At 47.5% G+C, this 22,395-nt stretch overlaps 1 protein-coding gene across 2 annotated transcripts in view; it reads right to left on the bottom strand.

Annotated features, from left to right (window-relative positions):
• The window catches only part of LOC117190224 (nephrin-like), a 35,941-nt gene extending 14,621 nt beyond the window's left edge, over positions 1–21,320 (bottom strand). For both annotated transcript variants that reach the window (XM_033395274.1, XM_033395275.1), the window contains exon 1: positions 20,838–21,320. In XM_033395274.1, coding sequence (XP_033251165.1) covers positions 20,838–20,877 — 40 coding nt within the window. In that variant the 5' untranslated portion in view covers positions 20,878–21,320. The remainder of the gene's footprint in view (positions 1–20,837) is intronic.
• Positions 21,321–22,395: the final 1,075 nt, after the last annotated feature.

The following is a 22,395-nucleotide window of genomic DNA, read 5'->3' as shown; positions in this document are numbered from 1 at the left end:
AGGTGGCCATTGGCATACAGATATCCTCCTTGTCTTGGAGAAGGGGGATTGTAGTGCCAGATCTGGCCAGCTCGTCCGCTATACAGTTGCTCTCGATGTCCCGGTGGCCCGGGACCCAAATCAGGCTAATAGCAAATTGCTGAGCCATCTCGTGCAGAGATTTGCGGCAGTCTGCCACGGTGGCCGAGTTCGAGGAAATCGCGCTCAGCGATTTGATCGCAGCCTGGCTGTCGCTATAAATGTTTAGCTTGGTTGCCGTGACGGCAGCCGCTTGTAGGCAGTCTAGAGCCTCCCTGATTGCTATGACTTCCGCTTGAAAGACACTGCAATGATCTGGGAGTCTGAAGGAATGCCTTATGCTTAGCTGTTCAGAGTAGATTCCCCCTCCGACTCTGTCGTCCAGCTTTGATCCATCTGTGAAGATGTTTATGGCCCCATCTGGGCCTGGGAGTCCCTCGAGCCATTCGTCTCTGTGAGGGATGATTGTGTCGAAGGGAGTGTCTGTGTACTCTCTTGGAACTTGGTAGTCTGTTTTTGAGGGGACAGTACTGCTATTATTTAATATGGCTGAGTGACCTATGCACTGTGTCACCCATTGATCTGAGTCTCTTAGACGTATTGCTGCTGCTTCTGCCCGTTCCTTTCCTGCGAGGTCAAGGCTCTGTAGGCATAGGATGGCATTTAGCGCATCATTTGGGGTGGTGCGAAGAGCTCCGCTGATGCATAGGGCGGCAGTCCGCTGGACTTTGCCCAGTTGCTTGGTGATCGCCCTTTTTGATAGGGCCGGCCACCACACCGTAACTCCGTAGAGTAGTATTGGTCTAACTATAGCTTGATATATCCATTGGACTATGCTTGGGATCATACCCCATCTTAGCCCAATAGCTTTTTTGCATGTGTAGAGTGCAGTCATTGCCTTCTTCACTCTGTCTTTGACATTCAGGTTCCAGTTAAGCTTCTTGTCAATTACCAACCCTAAGTAACTGGCACTGTCGCTAAAGGAGAGCCTGCATCCTTGTAGTATTGGAGGGTTGAGGGGCGGGACCTTGTATTTATTTGTGAATAGTACGAGTTCCGTTTTTGAGGGATTTACTCCCAGACCGCGCGATTCTGTCCAATCCGACAGTTGCGCTAGCTTTGTGGACATTAAGTCGCACAGTGTTTGGGGTATTTCCCCGAGAAGATAATCGCAACGTCGTCCGCATAGGCCACGACATTGCAGCCCCCCCCTTCTAGGTCACATAGAATCTTGTTGACTGCTATGTTCCACAGAAGAGGAGACAGGACACCACCTTGCGGGGTGCCTCTGTTGACATACCTTGACTGGGCGGACGATCCCATCGATGATGTCACCGTCCTGCATGTGAGCAATTGATCAATGAGCATCACCAAGTGACGGTCCACCCCCAGGTCAGTCAGGGCTTCTGTAATGGCGCCCGGTACAACGTTGTTGAAAGCTCCCTCAATATCGAGAAAGGCTATGAGTGAGTACTCTTTGTGATGCAGAGATTTCTCTACCGCTGAGATCACTTCATGAAGAGCCGTTTCCGTGGATTTTCCTTTCCGGTAGGCATGCTGTGCGCCTGACAGCAACTGAGGGTGTATAGTTGTCCTCAGTTGCAGCCCGACGAGTCTCTCAAAGGTTTTGAGAAGGAAGGACGATAGGCTGATTGGTCTAAAGTCTTTTGCAGCTGAGTGCGAGGCTTTCCCAGCTTTGGGAATGAAGACTATCTTTGCCTTAAGCCATGTTCGCGGGATTGTACCCACAGCCAGTATCTTCCTGAAGATACCTTGTAGCCAGTTGATGGCCGTATCCCCGGCCTTCTGAAGTTGGGCCGGGATTACCTGGTCTGGGCCTGGCGATTTGAACGGGTTGAAGCTGTTTATTGCCCAGCTTATGTTACCTTTTGTGAGGATGTGATCCATCGAGGTTACCGGTCCCTCTCCTGGAAGATGTGCCGTCTCGATGGTTGTGCACCCTGGAAAATGTGTGTCTAGTAGAATCTGCAGGGACTCCTCACTGGAGTTAGTCCACGTGCCGTCATTCCTTTTAAGATACCCTACCGAGGGGTTAGTTTTTGAGAGAATCTTGCGAAGCCTTGCGGCCTCTGACGTTTCCTCAATTTCCGAGCAAAATTTTTGCCAAGAGGCCCTTTTTGCTTTCCTTGTTTCCTTTTTATATAGTGACAGACTGATTTTGTAGTCTGCCCAGTGGCTCTCCTCGTTCGCGCTTTTGGCCCTATTGAAGAGGGTCCTGCAGCTTTTACGTAGGATGTCTATTTGTTTTGACCACCAGGGGGTTTCTTTTTCCCCCTAGGTTTGCTAGACGGGCACGCTGCCGCGAAGGCTTTGTTGCATGCCTCTGTGAACCTGTTCACTAGGCGATCTAGGTCGTCTTTTGTGTCAGGGCATGATGGTGCTTTGGAGGGGAGTAAGTCCTCCAGGGCTGAGCTATATTTTTCCCAGTTGGCTTTCCTGGGATTAATATAGTCCTTAGGTTTCGGACACTCGAGGGATAGTGTGGTCTCGATGTATCTGTGGTCAGAGAAAGAGTGGTCATCAAGGACTTGCCAACTCTTGACTATGTCTAACAGGTTGGAAGACACTAGGGTGATGTCAATAACCTCCTGTCGATTTTTAATTATAAAAGTGGGGTCGTTGCCCCGATTACAAATAAGTAGATTTGAGTTGAGGATGAAGCTGAACAACCATTAAGTGGATACATTTTTTCTCAATTTTTTTTATTGCCGTGTATCCGTCCGTCCGTCCGTCCGTCGCCTTCAGCGCCTAGTGCTCAAAGACTATAAGATCTAGAGCGACGATGTTCTGGATCCAGACTTCTGTGATATGTCACTGCTACAAAAATATTTCAAAACTTCGCCCCGCCCACTTCCGCCCCCACAAAGGACGAAAATCTGTGGCATCCACATTTTTAAAGATACGATAAAACCAAAAACGCAAAGTCGTAGAGGATGACTATATGTTCTAAATCTCAACCAGATCGTATAATTATTATAGCCAGAATCAAGAAAACATTTTCATTCTTTCTCGCTCTGTCTCTCTCTAACACACAGGTTTCATTATTGGCTTTGCCAATTGCAAAATATGAGTTCAAGGATCTCAGAACCTATAAGAGCCAGAGCAACCAAATTTGGTATCCACACCCTGTGATATCGGACCTTGACCGTTTCGTGTCCAAATTTCGTCACACCCCCTTCCGCCCCGCAAAGGACGAAAATCTGGGGCATCCACAAATCTCAGAGACTGTTAAGGCTAGAGTAACCAAATTTGGTATCCACACTTCTGTTAGATCTCACTATAAAACGTATATCTCAGAATTTCGCCCCACCCTTTTCCGCCCCCACAAAGGACGAAAATATGTTGCATCCACAATATTGCACATTCAAAAAAACTAAAAACGCAGAATCATAGATAATGACCATATCTATCAGATTGCTGAATCTGGAAGAGATGGCATCATTTTTGTAGCCAAAGGCAAGAAATCAATTTGCAGTGGCCACGCAGCGGCGACGTCACGCTCAGACTGATTTTCTGTCTCTCTCGCACGCACTCTTTGTCGTGTCGTTTAATATTAGCGGCATCTGCCGGAGGAGAGTCATACTGACTAAGTATCGGGTATAAATGTAGTGTTGCGGTGTCCGCAGCAACTCACAACGTTCCCCCTCGTTTTATGAATGGAAAATCGCTGCTGCTTTCGCTGCCGCTTTTGCTGTTGCAGTCTTTGTCTCTCCTGCTATATCTGTCTCTGTCTGCTAGCGGAAGTTATAAATTAATTGAGTAAATATCGATTCGCACACACACTCACGCTCGCTCCTAGGTCGAGTTGGCAGGGCTGGTTGGCTGATTGCCTGGCACTGCCATGCCATGTTAATTGGCAGCACTTGAAAAGCGACTCGGAAAACATCGAGCATTCAACTTTGGCTATTTGCATAGTCAAATTGGTTGGCTGAGGGGGTGGATGGGTGGTTGGAGGGCGGTGGGAAATCGAGTTAGGAACTGTTTAGGAGCCAGCTCCATGTCGGGGTACTAGATTAATGACTATAGAAATCGCAGATTCAAGAGCTCATCGAGTATGCCCATTCAGCATAGATAATTTATTGAAAGCGCTTCGATTGCGACTGGAATTGGATCCCTCAGGGAGGGCTCTTTCTGGCCCGTTTTATGAGTAAGTCATCGTTTTTATGGCGTATGCTCGCCATCAGCATCAACTTGAGCTAAACTTTATTAATTACCCAGGAGCGATATTTACCAATTATTTATTTACTCTGCGCCATAAATCCTTACTACGTCCTGGCTAAAAAGTGAGAATTTATGACTGTAATTGACTGTAATCTTATCCTGAACTTTTATGGATCGTTTCACCCAGCATTTATGGTGTATTGCACATGCATACGCATATGTACATATATGTGAGTGCTCAGACTCATACTCGTTGAGTAATTAGTTATTCAGTAACTATAATTCGAGCTCTAAGAGTGTAAGGTCGCAGCCACTTCCTTGGCTCTCAGCTGGTACAGAAATGGAAACATTTCTCGTCTCATTAGCCAAGGACTTTGCTGATCAGGCCTTGACATCAGTCTGGGTCTGAAAGCCCAGATACCTTCCAGGCCGCGCTGCTCTCACCTTTATGTTGCACACTTCGCACGTTACACATCTTTAACCCAATATTCTTTTCAGCTTTTTCCCTGGCGGCTGGCTTTATCATTTCTGTGGAGATGAGAGCGCGTCATGCATAATTGCATATATCAGATACAAACATCTAACTGTACAGTGAACACCCATACAGAGGTGCACGTTTCACAGCATCATAAGGAACAACATCATTTGCTGCTGCTGTTGCTGCTGCATTGGAACTTGCATGCCGTGGACGGCACCTAACTGTCAACTTTATTTTTTTCGCCCGGCAGTATAATTACAGAGAGCAGTGTATCGTATCTTTGCGCCTGTGTGCGTTTACTTGCATGCAATTAGCATACAAAATATCAACACGGTTTGCATTTATATAACGCTACAAATTATGCATCATTGAAGCAGCCACCACCGCCGCAGCAGCAGCTGCATCAGCAGCAAGCCACAGCGACGTTGAATAATGACCGAAAATGCAATGGCAACATGGCCCGCAGCATATCCCCTGCCCACAGCCGCCCTCGCCCGCTCAAGTGGCAAGCTCCAGTCAACAGTTCGCCAACATCCAACAGCCAGCAGGCGCAGACACCGCAGCCTCAACTTCGGCCGACGACGTCAGTGGCAGATCGGGCTGGGGGCTGCTTGTAGGAGTATCAACTTGCAGCAGTCGACGTCGTTGTCGTCGTCGTCGTCGTCGTGGTAGGTGCCACTGACACCTCACGCACGCCCACTTTCAAGCATGCCCCTCAGCTGCATTGGCTGCACTTGCCGCGCGGCAGGCACTGGAAAGCCAAATGAGATGAGACCGTGCCGGCTGTAAAAGAAAATGCGACACGGGACCGCCGTTTGTTGGCACTTAAAAAGTCTGCCCAGATCAATGGAGGGATCCTGTACTGTAAAGTATTTTATTTCTAAGATCAAACATTTCAAAAAAGGTTGTCAGATCTGCATAAGTTCTAAAGAAATTTGATAGGCCCGACAAAATCCTACATTCTCCTCGAATTTAAAAGCATGCATCCATAAAATTAATAATAATCAAATATGCATACCATATCATCTATAATCAGCAACCAGAATTGCTCGACTGTGATCGGCATTCAGGCTAACGATTATGATTCCGACATAAACATAAAGTACAACAATATCAATTTCATGAGCTCGGCTCATCCCTGGCACGTCGAGTGGTGCCTGTGGGTGGGTGCTGGAGAAAGGGAGACCCTGCACCACCCAACCCCAACCCAACTGGCTACAGCCAGTTTTATGGCACGCATGACGACGAGTTTTTCACCCACTTGACCTGCAAAAATAAAAAAAAGTAAGAGAAGAAAAACAGCATAGTACAGAATATGTTTGTGAAAAGACAAACAAAATGAAAGCGCAATAGGAAAAGCAAGAAGAATGGCAAAAAATTGGTTCAATTTAGTACAAAGCCAACACCCAGAGAGGGGAATACGCCAGAACGGCAGAACAGCAGAACGGCAAAACAGGGGCCTATTGAAGCCCTGTCTCATCGCATCTCATCTCATCTCAATGGAGAAGAGCAAACAACGACAACTCGTAAGCACAAATTTTAGATGGTTGGAGTAGAATTTGAGGGGAGTGTCAACGCCTTTTAAATGGGCAGATTTTTAGTTTATTTTTAAACCCAATACTCAAAATGAGTATTGGGGTATATTAGATTTGTGGTAAAAGTGGATGTGTGTAACGTCCAAAAGGAATCGTTTCCGACCACATAAAGTATATATATTCTTGATCAGCATCAATAGCCGAGTCGATTGAGCCATGTCTGTCTGTCCGTCTGTCCGTCCGTCCGTCTGTCCGTCTATCCGTCCCCTTCAGCGCCTAGTGCTCAAAGACTATAAGAGCGAGAGCAACGATGTTTTGGATCCAGACTTCTGTGATATGTCACTGCTACAAGAATATTTCAAAACTTTTCCCCGCCCACTTCCGCTCCCACAAAGGGCGAAAATCTGTGGCATCCACAATTCCGACGATACTAGAAAACTAAAAACGCAGAATAGTAGAAGATGACTCTATCTTCTAAAGTGCAAAATCTGAACCAGATCGTATAATTATTATAGCCAGAATCAAGAAAACAATTTAATTTTTTCTCGCCCTGTCTCTCTCTAACACACACGTAGCATAGGCGGTTTTGCTTAGAGTAAAACATTAGCGCCTAGATCTCAGAGACTATAAAAGCTAGTGCAACCAAATTTGGTATCCACACTCCTAATATATCGCACCGAGACGAGTTTGTTTCAAAATTTCGCCACACCCCCTTCCGCCCCCGCAAAGGATGAAAATCTGGGGATATTCACAAATCTCAGAGACTATTAAGGCTAGAGTAACCAAATTTGGTATCCGCAGTCCTGTTAGATCTCACTATAAAACGTGTATCTCAAAATTTCGCCCCACCCCCTTCCGCCTCCACAAAGGACGAAAATCTGTTGCATCCACAATATTGAGGATACGAGAAAACTAAAAACGCAGAATCATAGATAATGATCATATATATCAGATTGCTGAATCTGGATCAGATCAGATCGTTTTTATAGCCAAAAGGAACAAATCAATTTACACTGGCTACGCAGCACCCGACGTCACGCTCAGACTGATTTTCTGTCTCTCTCGCACGCACTCCTTGTCGTGTCGTTTAATATTAGCGGCGTCTGCCGGAGGAGAGCCATACTGACTTAGTATCGGGTATAACTGTAGAGTTGCGGTGTCCGCAGCAACTCACAACGTTCCACCTCGTTTCTCTTTTCGTTGGTGTGTTTTCCTCAACTTTTTTTAATACCCGATACTCAAAATGAATATTGGGGTATATTAGATTTGTGGTAAAAGTGGATGTATGTAACGTCCAGAAGGAATCGTTTCCGACCCCATAAAGTATATATATTCTTGATCAGCATCAATAGCCGAGTCGATTGAGCCATGTCTGTCTGTCCGTCTGTCCGTCTGTCCGTCCGTCCGTCTGTCCGTCTGTCCGTCCCCTTCAGCACCTAGTGCTCAAAGACTATAAGAGCGAGAGCAACGATGTTTTGGATCCAGACTTCTGTGATATGTCACTGCAACAAGAATATTTCAAAACTTTGCCCCGCCCACTTCCGCCTCCACAAAGGGCGAAAATCTGTGGCATCCACAATTTCGACGATACGAGAAAACTAAAAACGCAGAATCGTAGAAGAGGACTTTATCTTCTAGAGTGCAAAATCTGAACCAGATCGTATAATTATTATAACCAGAATCAAGAAAACAATTTCATTCTTTCTCGCTCTGTCTCTCTCTAACACACAGGTTTCATGGTTGCCAATTGCAAAATATGAGTTCAAGGATCTCAGAACCTATAAGAGCCAGAGCAACCAAATTTGGTATCCACACTCCTGTGATATCGGACCTTGACCGTTTCGTGTCCAAATTTCGCCACACCCCCTTCCGCCCCCGCAAAGTACGAAAATCTGAGGCATCCACAAATCTCAGAAACTATTAAGGCTAGAGTAACCAAATTTGGTACACACACTCCTTTAAGATGTCACTATAAAACGTATATCTCAAAATTTCGCCCCACCCCCTTCCGCCCCCACATAGGACGAAAATCTGTTGCAGCCACAATATTGCAGATTCGAGAAAACTAAAAACTCAGAATCATAGATAATGACCATATCTATCAGATTGCTGAATCTGGATCAGATCAGAGCGGTCAGCGGTCTCCGCAGCAACTCACAACGTTCCCCCTCGTTTTATTTATGTATGCAGCTCGAAACTTTGTCGAGAGCTGTGGGATTGTGTTCGCCCATTTGTTTTTATAAAACTTAATGGCCGACTGATTGCCGGCCACAATGTTGGCATGCATATGTATAGATATCATTGTATATTTATATTTTCAAGGATGCGTTCATTAACTTTTCGAGATTTATGAAAACAGCATGAGAACAGATGCGGGCCGGCCACAAACGCACGAGTATCTTCAATTGTCAGGGGTTCCCATTTTAGCTCTAACACGGATTTTAATGGGGGGACATAAAACCCATTTTTATTTTGCACTTTTGGCTCATAATGAGGTTTTATACGGCCCCCACTTAGGCACAAAATGAGAACTACAAAGCCAGTCAGGCGCAACAAGGCACCAGTCGCCCGTCACCAACGAGCCAGAAATTCAAGTTATCCGGCGGCGTTTGGAAAACCGTTCGACCATAACGCTCGGCCACAACTCCCCTCTGGGAGTTAGATAATCGAGCTGCAGACACCAAAGCCAGATTAATGGCTTCGAGCTGATTAGTTTGAGGCCAAGACAAAATAGAAGACAAAAGGCCAACTCCACTCTATCCACCATCCGTAATTATGCAGAGACACCGAAGCGCGTTTCATTGCGATGCGATGTGATGCGATGAGTAGAGTTTAGTCAGAATCCGTAAATTAGAGACCCCATCTGGCATAGTGCTCTACATGCCCATGCCCAGCAACCAAAATGTTCATTTGTCAAAATTAGCACGGCACGAAACAGACCCAAAACAAATTCAATCCAAAAAGCCGCCAGCCATCGGATAAATGTTTGATTCCTGGGCAATGTATAAGCCAATGGGGTCACGATGATAGTTGGGGATGCAAATTAATCTTATCATGATCTAAGAATCTAACAGAATAACGAACTATTGAGACCCTCTACACTAGTACCAAAACTGGCCCTCGAACGTGCATTTTTTTAATTTTCTCATTCTTCCCCTTGTATCGTATCTCGTATCTCAACATAAATATCAATTTCCGTTCCTACCATGTCTTCTCACGCCCTCATACCTCGAAAAGACTTCCTATTATTGTCATTGTCTGAACCACCGTGAGGTCCGAGGTCCGATAGACCATCAATCATCTGATCTGCGAAGTGTATGAAAAGTTCGTTAGTGCGAAAAATGAGGTCTAAATTCTTTTGGCATCTGTAACAGCAAATTGAAAACCGGGGGAACTAAACAATTTTCACATTGTCGCGGCTGGTTATTAATTCAGTTTTTATCTCTCGCTCTTTTTTGGGTCAAAAGTTACCGTACACTTTTGTGGGTTTTCGACCACGTCCCTGGCAGTTCAATTGAGGCAACAGCAATAGCAACATCAAAAGCAACAGCAACAAAAAGCAAACAAAAAACGATCCCAAACAACTGGCAACTGACGCTGCTCGAAACCTGCTTAGGCGCGACTCATGCCCTCACACACACAAGCACACACACAGACTCATATGAGCAGTTTGAGTTTGAGTTTCCAAGTGCGGTCGTGTTTGCAAGCGAGCTCCGAGTTTTTCTACAAACAAAATCCGTATCACGCCTGGAATCAAAACAGAAGACGGCGGCGGAGACTTCCCAGTTGGTTGCAGGGGCAAACGCAGACGTGCAGATAGGCCAGGGGGGGGTGATCGTTGGTTTTGGCGCATTTCTCTATCCATCGTGTTGGTGGTAGGAAATTAAAAACAACTCTCACTCAAATCGCTTCACTTGCCTCGATTTATATTCACGGATCAGCTGATCGAGCAGAGGTGCTTACAGCACGGAGTTGCCGGACAGCGTAGGAGAGTCATAGGGTTGCCAGATAGGGCCAACCAGTTTGAAAGTTGAGCGCCAAGCGGAAAATCGCGCGGGCCCCAAATTTCAAATTTCAAATTTTAAATTTTAAATTTTAAATTTCTAATTTCAAAATCGTATTTGGCAGTTACAAACAGGAAGAATGGAGGAGGAGGATAAGCGGGTCTTTGAGAGGAGAACTAGCCTGCAGCGTTCCCCACCACAGTGGCAGACGCCCCGAGGCATTTGGCCCAGGGAGCAGGCAGTTGAGAAGCCGGCCCAGCTAAGCCTTGGTACCGGAACTCCACTTAAGGCGCCCCTTAGAGTGCTGCCAGCACTGACTGTGTCTGCACCAGCAGAAGTCCCTGTCAATCCCTTTGACTTCAGCAGTGCTTCCACAGACAAAAGCGGTACAGGACCAAAGGCCGACGGAGATCTGCGGTCGATCCTGGCTTCGCTGGTAGAAAAGTCGACGGAATTGGCGAAGATGCTGAGGGACGCCCGTTATCTCAACAAGGAGATGAAAGAGTTGGCGCAGAACGTGGTGAGGATGCAAAAGTCCGCGCTTCACAGCTTCGACGCAAAGTTTCAGAGGAAGGAGAGGGTGGAGCGGCGTGATCAGGAGACGCAGTGCTCCCCTCAACGCGATGCGCCGAAAAGGAAGCTGGACAAGCCGACGAGGAGCTCGCCGAAGAGGAGAAACAACATGAGTGGCCATCCCACGTTGCAGTCCCGCGAACACCCGGCAAGGAAGACCGAATCAGCTGCCCCTACCGAAGGTGAATGGGAGAAGGTGAAGAGCAGAGCGCACGCCCGGAAGCCAAGGCCCCGTCCGGATGTTATTATCATCGAGCCAAAAGGGGAAATGACTTACGCGGAGATCCTTAACCTCGTCACCCGCAACCAGAGCGAGAAGATGAAGAAGGTCGGCGAGAGTGTGAGCAGAGTGAAGCGAACAGCCAAAGGTGCTCTTCTATTGGAGCTCAAAGACGCCTCGAAGGAGACCGCGCAGCTGCTTCGCGAGGACATAGGCACTGTCCTAGGAGGCAAGGCGGAGGCGCGAGCACTCACCCAGCAGACGAGGCTAGAGATGCTCGACTTGGATGAGATGGCTACCTCGGAGGACGTGAGGAAGGCCTTCAGCGAGCAAATGGGGATTACACTCGATGTGGACGCCATTAAGAGTTTGCGCCCAGGCTTTGGTGGTACCCAGCGGGCTATTATTTGCCTGCCGGCGACCCTTGCGACGAAGGCGCTATCCGTTGGTAAGGTTAAAGTGGCATGGTCCGTCTGCCGCATACGGGAGCGAAATCTGCCGTTAAAGTGCTTCAGGTGCCTTGAGATCGGCCACGTTGCACTTAATTGCAAAAGCTCTGTAGACAGAAGCGGGTGGTGCTTCCGCTGTGGGTCTGAGGAGCACAAGATAAGCGACTGCCACAATGAGGCAAAATGCTTCCTCTGTGTCGGAAAGGGCAAGCCCCACTCACACGTAGCTGGTAGCCACAGGTGCCCCATGGCACCCAAAGAGAAGGCAAGTCAAAACGCTGGACATGGTTAGGTTTTACCAAATAAACCTAAACCATTGCGAGGCTGCCACAGATCTGCTCTCTCAGTCGGTGCGTGAAATGAGATCGGACGTTGCAATAATTAGCGAACCATACATTTCCCCCGAGGATGGATTCTGGGTCCAAAGCTCCTCAGGAAAAGCAGCAATATGGGCTTGTGGTAAGCCTCCTCTGCGGCCCTCAGTGTGCGCTGAGTTCCGACATTTCGTCAGGGCAAAACTGGGGAACTTATGGATTTACAGCTGCTATCTCCCCCCAAGCTTGAGCCGTCATAGCTTCGCTGCGGCGATGGACGAATTGGCCGACGACGCCAGGCACCACAAACCAAATGTGATTGCTGGCGACTTCAATGCTTGGGCCCAGGAGTGGGGCAGTGACATCTCCAGAAGCAGCAGCTCGGACGCCATATACAAGGGACACGTACTGCTTGAGGCCTTCGCTGCGTTGGACGTAGCATTGCTGAATCAGGGGACCGCGAATACCTTCAACAGGGGTGGCTCTGGGTCAGTCATCGACCTTACATTCGCCTCTAGCAGCCTTTCCCCTCTGTCCACCTGGCGCCTGGGGAACCACTATACGGCCAGCGACCACGAGGCAGTGGTGTTCTCGATAGGCGGAGAAGGTGGTTGCAGACTGACCAGGGCAACGCAGACAAACCGGAGAGCAGCCTACAATCCCGAATCAATGCGGATTCCAAGGTTCTTGGAGGCGCTGAGGAATATGGAGGTCGGAGGCTCAGCTCAACAGATGGTCAACCAGCTTCTGGAGTCCCTACTGCTCGCATGCGATGCCAGTATGAGTCGCAAGAGGCCATTCAAGGGTAAGCAATCGCCGACCTATTGGTGGAATGACGAGATCCAGGAGGCCAGACGCACTTGCCTGTCAGCTAGAAGGCGATATCAACGGGCTCGCAGAAGGAGTGGCACTAGCTGGCCAAGGCTACAGGCGGAGTACTGCGGAGCTAGAAAAGCCCTAAAGAACGCCATCAAGGAGAGCAAGAGGGAGTGCTTCCTGCAGCTTTGCGACTCAGCCGAGAAGGATCCGTGGGGACGTGCCTACAAGACGGTAATGAAGCGAATTCATGGCAGCAACGCGGGGTCGCCGTCTGACCCAGACCAGTTGCGGACGATTGTTGAGGCATTGTTCCCATCCGGGGCTCACGGTCTTGCCAGCAGTGCCGTCGCACACCAGCCTGCATACTCGGTCGAACCGGTCACGTAGGACGAAATCGTCGCCCTGGCCCAAAGCTTAAAGGCCAAGAAGGCTCCAGGCCCTGATGGAATCCCCAACCGTGCGGTAAAACTGGCGATGGCATACAACCCGCACGAGTTTGCTAAGGCATTCACGCAGTGCCTGCGGGAAGGACTATTTCCGCCGCAGTGGAAGTTGCAACACCTGGTGCTCTTGCCAAAGCCAGGAAAGCCGCCGGACGATCCCTCCTCGTTTCGACCGATTTGCTTAATCGACTCGCTGGGGAAGACTCTGGAACGGATAATCCGTAGAAGACTAGACAACGCCGTCGAGGATGCTGGGGGACTTTCACCAAACCAATACGGCTTCAGGAGTGGGAGGTCAACGGTGGACGCCATAGGCAGGGTAGTTGACATAGCCTCCAAGGCAGTGGAGGGAACTCGATGGAAGGGCGGCAAGAAGGAATACTGCCTGATTGTCACCCTAGACATCAGGAACGCCTTCAATACGGTGAAGTGGGAGTGCATCCTGGACTCACTTAACCGGCGCGGTGTACCCCAATACCTTCAGGCAATCGTAAGGAGCTACTTCGCGGGAAGACTGCTGGAGTATAATACGGAGGCCGGCGCGCAGACTCACGGCATAACGGCAGGAGTTCCCCAAGGATCAGTGATGGGTCCCCTATTATGGAACATTGCCTACGATGGAGTCATGAGATTAGCTCTTCCAGGCGGATGTCAGCTAACCTGCTACGCAGATGATGTCGCCCTGACGGTGGTGGCCAAGCACCTGGACGTCGTCGAAGCAAATTGTGACACCGCAATCCAGCTGATTGCAGACTGGCTCCGCTCTGCGGGACTAGAGATAGCCGCTCATAAAACCGAGGCAGTATTGGTGAGCACCCGTTCGACTGTGGAGACCGCTCACATCAGGGTTGGCGACCAGAGACTATCGTCGAAACGAGCCATTCGGTATCTGGGCGTGATGATCGACCCCAGGCTCAGTTTCCGTGAACAGCTAAGCTACGTCCAGGAGAAAGCGGCAAACACGAGTCGGGCGCTGTTCCGAATACTGCTGAACACCCGTGGCCCGAAGCAGGAGAGGAGGATTCTGCTGACCAGTGTAGTCCGCTCAGCCATGACCTATGCAGCAGACGTATGGGCGGATGGAATTAAAGTTGCCAGCTACGCTAGGGGCGTAAAAGCCACTCATCGCCTCTGCGCGCTCCGGATCTGCTGCGGCTTTCGGACCATATCCGACGACGCTGCCCTAGTCCTGGCGGGTGTCCTTCCAATTGACCTTCTGGTGCTTGAGGAGAGGGCCGTGGCCGAGGCCATCCGGGCCGGCGCGGCAAGGAGAGACGCGCGCAAGCAGGCCCGTGAAGGAAGCCTCAGAGCATGGCAAAGCCGCTGGGACGGCTCTGATAAAGGACGGTGGACACACCGCCTGATTCCGGATGTCCGATATTGGATCGGCAGGCGACACGGTGTGGTCAATTTCCATTCCACACAGCTTCTGAGCGGACACGGCTGCTTCAGCCATTACCTTTGGAGGTTCGGGCAGCTCACGCCGAACAACCTGATCGAGAAGATTGTGGAAGACCCCATGGTATGGTCGGCCTGGAGCAACTTTGCAGCCGGCGCCATGAAGGAGCTGCGTAGGTGCGAGCGCCGTAGGAACGAGAGTGGCTAGGAGGAACCATGGTCCCTGCGAAGCAATGCTTTGCGGCCGTCCCGCAGAGACCCGGAACTTCCTGCCGGTCTCTCCAACTCAATACAGCTCCCTGTCTAGCTTTAGTTAAGTCCCAGGCTTATAAAATTTAATAAAATTAAGACACACACAAGTGGAAAAAAAAAAAAAAAAAAAAAAAATATGAGCAGTATCTGTGTGCGTATGTGTGGTGTATCTGTGCTGCCTGCTGGTGTGGGTAAGTGGTGCACCTGCTCGCATTTCGCCTGGCAGCCGAAGAGAGGGGAATAGGGGAATGGGCCGCTGCCAGGTCCGGTCCGGTTCGGTTCGGTTCATTTCAGCTCGGTTCGGCTGGGTCCTCCTTCATTGATAGTTTTGGAGTGCAACTTTCGCATGCGCAAAGCTGCTCGACAACATATGCTGGGCCTTGTCCAGTCCATCCAGATCCATCTCCATTGGCATCGGCATCGGCATCGCCATCTCCATCTCTATCCCCAACTTTCAGCTCGCTCCCAGCTGGTCAGCTTTTGCTGGTTGTGCTTCTGTTTTTGCCGTGATTCTGAGACTGGCGTTTGCCTGTTTTTTCGATATAGAAGTTTATTTATTTTTTGTGCGCCCAGCGTAAGTTAATATGACTTGTAGCACGATGATTGCTTCCTGTGCGCACCAAAGAGGGAGAGAGAGAGAGAGAGAGAGAGAAAGCGAGCGAGCAGCTTGGCTCGTAAACCAGCTTAAGAGGCGCTGACAGCCAGCGACAGCAACTGGCGACGGGACTATGGCTATGGCCAACCCTCCATCAACATTTGTTGGTCGAGACTCTCTGCTTTTTATACCCGATACTCAAAATGAGTATTGGCGTATATTAGATTTGTGGTAAAAGTGGATGTGTGTAACGTCCAGAAGGAATCGTTTCCGACCCCATACAGTATATATATTCCTGATCAGCATCAATAGCCGAGTCGATTGAGCCCTGTCTGTCTGTCCGTCTGTCCGTCCGTCCGCCTGTCCGTCTGTCCGTCCCCTTCAGCGCCTAGTGCTCAAAGACTATAAGAGCTAGAGCAACGATGTTTTGGATCCAGACTTCTGTGATATGTCACTGCCACAAAAATATTTCAAAACTTCGCCCCGCCCACTTCCGCCCCCACAAAGGACGAAAATCTGTGGCATCCACAATTTTAAAGATATGAGAAAACTAAAAACGCAGAATCATAGATAATGACCATATCTATCAGATTTCTGAATCTGGATCAGATCAGATCATTTTTATAGCCAAAAGGAACAAATCAATTTGCAGTGGCTACGCAGCGCCCGACGTCACGCTCAGACTGATTTTCTGTCTCTCTCGCACGCACTCGTTTAATATTAGCGGCGTCTGCCGGAGGAGAGCCATACTGACTTAGTATCGAGTATAACTGTAGAGTTGCGGTCTCCGCAGCAACTCACAACGTTCCCCCTCGTTTTTTTGTGTAACAATGGCAAACATGAAGTGGCGTTCCTAGAGCTGGAAAAAGTCCCACCACGCCATCGTAGTCCACTTTACGTATTCTTGGTTTTCTGTTGATATTTTTTGGCAAATTTTCATAAGCAGTTATATATTTTTATTGTACAAAGAAACTGCTGGCAGGAATGAGAAGAAGTTGCGAGCAATTTTCTGCTGCTTTTCGTGGCTCATTTTCAGTGGCGGAAGTTAGCTTGCAGAAAAATAATCAAGGAAAATGTTTTGCGCTTTTTGACCAAAATGGAGAAATCCAGGCACAAATAGAAATGTTTATGAAAACGAGAAAAACAAAAGCTGTTTCAGGAGAGCTGCCAGATCCACAGCCCCAGCGGAAAGTGTAGGGGCACTGGCCAAGAGAAAGGCAGAAAAAACAGAAACTACACTTATGGCCGCAGCAACAAGATGGAAGCACATTTTATTTACATAAAAACAAATGACCAGCATGTTGTGTTCGGGGACAGAGACGGAGACGGACCCAACAGTGCGATAGGGCAGGGACCAAGTCTCAGATGGAATGAGTGGTTCACAGAGACCAGGGGTTGTAATTATGCGGCAATTTCCGCTGCAGATGCATCCTTCCAACAAAGGAATGTGCCTGGGAAAAGCTGTGCTGACTGTGGCAGTCATGAGGTGGCAGAAATATGAGCAAGCAGCAGAGAATGGTGAGATGGAGAGTACGACTATTACGAATAAAAGTTGGCCAAAGTTGAACAGTCTTCGAGTGGCTGAGGGAGGACACTCGATATCCTGTAGCATCTATGTAAATGGATATGCAGAACACATCAAAGAGCAGTCGGAGCCGGAGTCTTAGCCGGAGCCAAAGCCCTCCGCCCCATAATGAGGTGAGCCTCGGGCTGGAGGATAGCTTTGGAGCCCGTCCAAGTGGAGCGCACACATCACAGAAGCTCTCCATTCTTTGGCCCTAGCCCGAATGTGGTCAGTTAACAGGCTTGAAGAGCTGCCAGATGTAGGCTAGTACCAACATCATTTGCTCTTTATGGCTTAGTGCCGTGATACCTAAGCAACCCCAGCCCCATAACCTGTTCGTCATACATGTAATTTGCAGTCATTTTTTCCACTTCCACTTCTGGCTCAGTGTTCTGCCTCTTTTAATCAGAGAAAGTGGCTTACCCGACGAGTCCGGCCGGCGTGGCTAAGTTAAACAACCGATTAGCCACGGCTCAGACCGGCAGTTCAATGCACTCCCTAGAGAAGGATTTACGAGTATGCACAAAAATTTTATTCTTACACATTTGCACATGCCGGTTTGGCATTAAACCAAATCGGGTTTTAAGTCCACTACGAGGGCTGAGGTTTTTGGCTTTAATTCAATTTGCCTATGCAAATCGTTTGCGGATTATAAAGCTGGCACATCTGAGCTGTCGTCGTATTAGACACCGGTAAGCCGGCACATATGTATACTTGTAGGAGGGACAGCCTAAAGGGTAAGGCTTCCACTTTCTATGTGGGCAAAAGAGATTTGTACATTCCGCCGTCTGTCACTCTCCTCTGGCCTCCTTTCAACGCCTAACCACATCCTCAATTTTCCAGTTGTGCCACAAAGAGAGTAGGGAACTAAATGTACATTCTACATACTGGTATAAACTAATTTCGTAGGCTGGCTGGCGCTGGCTGGCCTCTTGCTACACAAGAGGAACGAGAGTTTTTTGGAGTTGAGTGTACATACTCGTACACCGGGCAGGTGTATTCCTTCTTTAGCAGCTTTGTATAAACTAATTTCGTAGGCTGGCTGGCGCTGGCTGGCCTCTTGCTACACAAGAGGAACGAGAGTATTTTGGAGTTGAGTGTACATACTCGTACTCCGGGCAGGTGTACTCCTTCTTTAGCAGCTTGCCTACTTCCCCTGGTTCCCCGACGGCATTTCTTAGCGGTTTTTGTACGAGTAGATATATTATTTTTGCCTTCTTTCGGCTGGTGTGCCTTTTGCAGCTTGACTTGAATTAATTTTCAGCGCGTGCAAATGGTGTGGGCTATCTACAAGTATCCGTATACATACTACCAATATGCAATAGTATTCTGCAGATACAAAAATTAATGTATGAAGGGGCAGCTGTTGATGTTGTCTCGGGGCGTATAATGTCTGCAGGATGTCTTGTGATGGTGTGCTAGCCTTAGTCTTCCTTTTGTTGCTCCTGTTTTGTTCTGTCTTTATTAATTCAATTCACTTGGACCTAACCCAGTCAGTCGACGGCGATGCCAGATAATGTACAGAGCAGTAATTGGCGGAGATCTGAGAAGTCACACACAATTTGCGAAAAATTCACAGAAAATCAATCAAATTACTATGAATTCACGAGAATTATGCCAATTTATTAGAATATTATATCTAAAATTTGGCTAAATTGTTCGCTAGACAGTTTTCCACTTTGTCTGTGTCCACAAGCGCCGCTCTAGATATGAAAGCCCGACCATTTTTCGATCATTTTCAAACATCATTCAAACATTTTCAATGCCCACTCATAGATTCGTCATGTGGCATTAACAAAACAAAGCCATACACGTTGGACATTGTGTTAACTGATTCAGATGCATGATCCATTCCATGGATCCATGGGTTCATATGCAACTTTTGTTCTGTGGCAGGCAATTAGTACGCGGCCAATGAATTTAAAACAGAACTTTTAACGCCTTACAAATTCGAGATTCAAATTTGGTATGCAAATATTTTTCAATTAACAGGTGAACAAATGCCAACAATAACGAGAGGGAACGTTGTGAGTTGCTGCGGACACCGCAACTCTACGGTTATACCCGATACTAAGTCAGTATGGCTCTCCTCCGGCAGACGCCGCTAATATTAAACGACACGACAAAGAGTGCGTGCGAGAGAGACAGAAAATCAGTCTGAGCGTGACGTCGGGCGCTGCGTAGCCACTGCAAATTGATTTGTTCCTTTTGGCTTTAAAAATGATCTGATCTGATCCAGATTCAGCAATCTGATAGATATGGTCCTTATCTATGATTCTGCGTTTTTAGTTTTCTCGAATGTGCAATATTGTCGATGCAACAGATTTTCGTCTTTTGTGTGGGCGGAAGGGGGTGGGGCGAAATTTTGAGATACACGTTTTATAGTAAGATCTAACAGGAGTGCGGATACCAAATTTGGTTACTCTAGCCGTAATAGTCTCTGAGATTTTTGAATATCCCCAGATTTTTGTCCTTTGCGGGGGCGGAAGGGGGTGTGGCGAAATTTTGAAACAAACTCGTCTCGGTCCGATATATTAGGAGTGTGGATACCAAATTTGGTTGCTCTAGCTTTTGTAGTCTCTGAGATCTAGGCGCTAATGTTTTACTCTAAGCAAAGCCGCCTATGCTACGTGTGTGTTAGAGAGAGACAGGGCGAGAAAAAATGAAATTGTTTTCTTGATGCTGGCTATAATAATAATACGATCCAATTCAGATTCCGCAGTCTTTAAGATATGGTCATTCTCTACAATTCTACGTTTTTGGTTTTCTCATATCTTTAAAATTGTGGATGCCACAGATTTTCGTCCTTTGTGGGGGCGGAAGTGGGCGGGGCGAAGTTTTGAAATATTTTTGTAGCAGTGACATATCACAGAAGTCTGGATCCAAAACATCGTTGCTCTAGCTCTTAAAGTCTTTGAGGACTAGGCGCTGAAGGGGACGGACGGACGGACGGACGGACGGACGGACGGACAGACGGACGGACGGACAGACAGACAGGGCTCAATCGACTCGGCTATTGATGCTGATCAAGAATATATATACTTTATGGGGTCGGAAACGATTCCTTCTGGACGTTACACACATCCACTTTTACCACAAATCTAATATACCCCAATACTCATTTTGAGTATCGGGTATAAAAAGTCAAGCTAAAATCAAAGCTAAAGTCAAGAAAAATAATTAAAATTCATCCGCTGCCCCATGCCCCACCACTCCTTCCGCAACCTAACCCCCCCACCCGTTGAAGTGATGGCAAAAATTAAATTATGTGTGCCACAAAGTTCGCCTGAATTATGTCGCATAAATCAAATAAACAGCTGCCGAAGCGGAAGCAAAAAATAAAAAGAGATATAGAAAATGTTGAGGCTGCAGAAATTGTTGAGGAAAATAACTGAAACTGCGAAAAAATTTATACGAAAAACTTTTGCATGTAAAGCAAAAGGGGGCTGGGGGAGCGTGGTAGGGAGGGAGTGGGGTATGCTGCCCGTGTGTTAAAGCAATACTTGGCTGTGGCAAGACATTATTTTCTATATCTATTTGCTGTGTAAGAAAAACCGCAGCAGACAGAGAGGTTGCTCGTTGGGTAAAGAAAAACAAGTGCTTAAATGTCAACAGCAAACAGACTGAAAATCGCTGGAAAAACCAGCAGCAGTAAGCCGTGGCAATGTGGCAGACATGCAGACAAAAGGAGTATCTCCCCATTACCATCCCCATCTGCAACCCCCGGATTGACTAAGCCACAATTCATATGGAATGATACTCGGCTTCCACAACGACAGTGACTGCGACTGCCAGTCTGGGACGGGACTCATCTTCTTTTTTGTTTGTGGCGGTTCTCGTTGGCCTGTGCAGCGAAATGTCATGAACTTTTGCCACAGATATTTTGCAGGCGGTCAGTACATCGCCTGGTATCCATGAGATACATACGTATGTACATTGCCTTGTGGTTCATATGTCTTTAATTTTTGTTGGACTTGAAGCTTGATAACTCACCCAAGATCACGGCAAATGTCAAAGATATCCAAAACTGCATGTTGTAGGTTGCTCGATTGTTGCTTGCAATTTGTTGCGGGATTGCGACACTCTCAGATGCACACACACACTCACACACTTGCACTCAGACGCGTTCGTCTTTAACTTGTTTACAGTTACAGATACTTGTTTGCTCGCTGTTCGGCTGTATCCGTATCTTTCTGTTTAATTACAAGCGAGGCTTGGCCGCACTTTGCCTTGCATTGGGCGAAACATTTTTTGGGCGCACACTCGATTAAAATGTGAAAAACTCGAAAAATATTTGTGTTTTACGACGAAAGTATCTTAAACACCGGTACGACCGTTTCGATGAGGGCGACGCAACATAAACAGACCGCACAGACCGAGCTCCGAAATTCGACTTTTATATTTTCGTAATTTATTATGATAAACGACGCGGGCCAGCAGCCGCTCAACTCAAAAGTTGGAAAGGTATTGAGCATTGAGCGCTGGGATTGAGGACTGTCTTGTATCTGAAGCCGGTCCAGTGGTGGTTGACTGGCTGTTGAACAGAAAGATACAAACACAGGCTCGAACTCGAACCTCAAACAGGTCTGAGCTGGACTTATACACAGGCATCTGCTGAAGGGTTTGGGTCACTGCTAAGACTAGCGGTTAGTTACTTAGATATACTCGTATCTGAGAAATAATACTGCATATAATAATTACAACAATTTTTGTTAAATCAATGAGGTTTCATTCGAACCCAAATATATCTGGTAAATGTGGACAACATTGATATATGTTTCTTCCGGTTGTCTAAAACCATTTTGAATTCTGCAGTTCGCGTACTCGTATCTTTTAGAACAACGACTTCGTTTCGGGTTTTCTCTCGCAGCATCCACTGCGTCGGCGCCAGAGCAGTTCGAAACTCTGATAATTGTGCAGACGCCCTCTTATACGGATCTCTGCTACTTGGAACCGGACTTTCTTCTACTGGACTACTTCCATAGCTGAATACGTTTTCGAAGAGAATATAAACTGTATAAGCATATAAACCTGCTTATAAGAGCTGTATAAAATACAGCTCGGGTAGAAGACACCAAGTACAGATACAAGACTTTTTCCTTTCCCAGAGTTTGCGTTTGTTTGCTGTTGCTGCCTGCCTCAAGTGTTGGACTTTTGGTTATGAAAGTAAAAGTGCTTGTCGAAGGGCGGGAGCAGCGGCGACGGCGTCCCTGCAGCGGGGTGAAATGAGTAGAAAAACAGGCGAAAAACTTTACGGAAGAACAACAAAAGATTGTGGAAAGTTTCCGACATGGGGGGAAAGTGCTCGGCTCGCAATGAGAGATGAATTAGAAAAACTTTGTTCTATCAGAAATATTTGGGTAATAGGAAATGAATTGACTTCGATTTGGGATTACTTATGTAAGAGGTAGCCATAAGATGTATCAAACCGAAATACCACACTAAAACTAGTTGAAATTAATGTGCTCGCCACATTGGTGTAGGCTAGGGCCGAATAAGGGTGGTTCGCAGCCCGGTAAGATGTTAATGTGTTAATAAGGAATATTGGATA

Source organism: Drosophila miranda, assembly GCF_003369915.1.
Source record: "Drosophila miranda strain MSH22 chromosome Y unlocalized genomic scaffold, D.miranda_PacBio2.1 Contig_Y1_pilon, whole genome shotgun sequence".
NCBI classification, from domain to species: domain Eukaryota; kingdom Metazoa; phylum Arthropoda; class Insecta; order Diptera; family Drosophilidae; genus Drosophila; species Drosophila miranda.
Note: the sequence above shows the minus strand (reverse complement) of the source record. Positions and strands in the feature narration are given on the sequence as shown.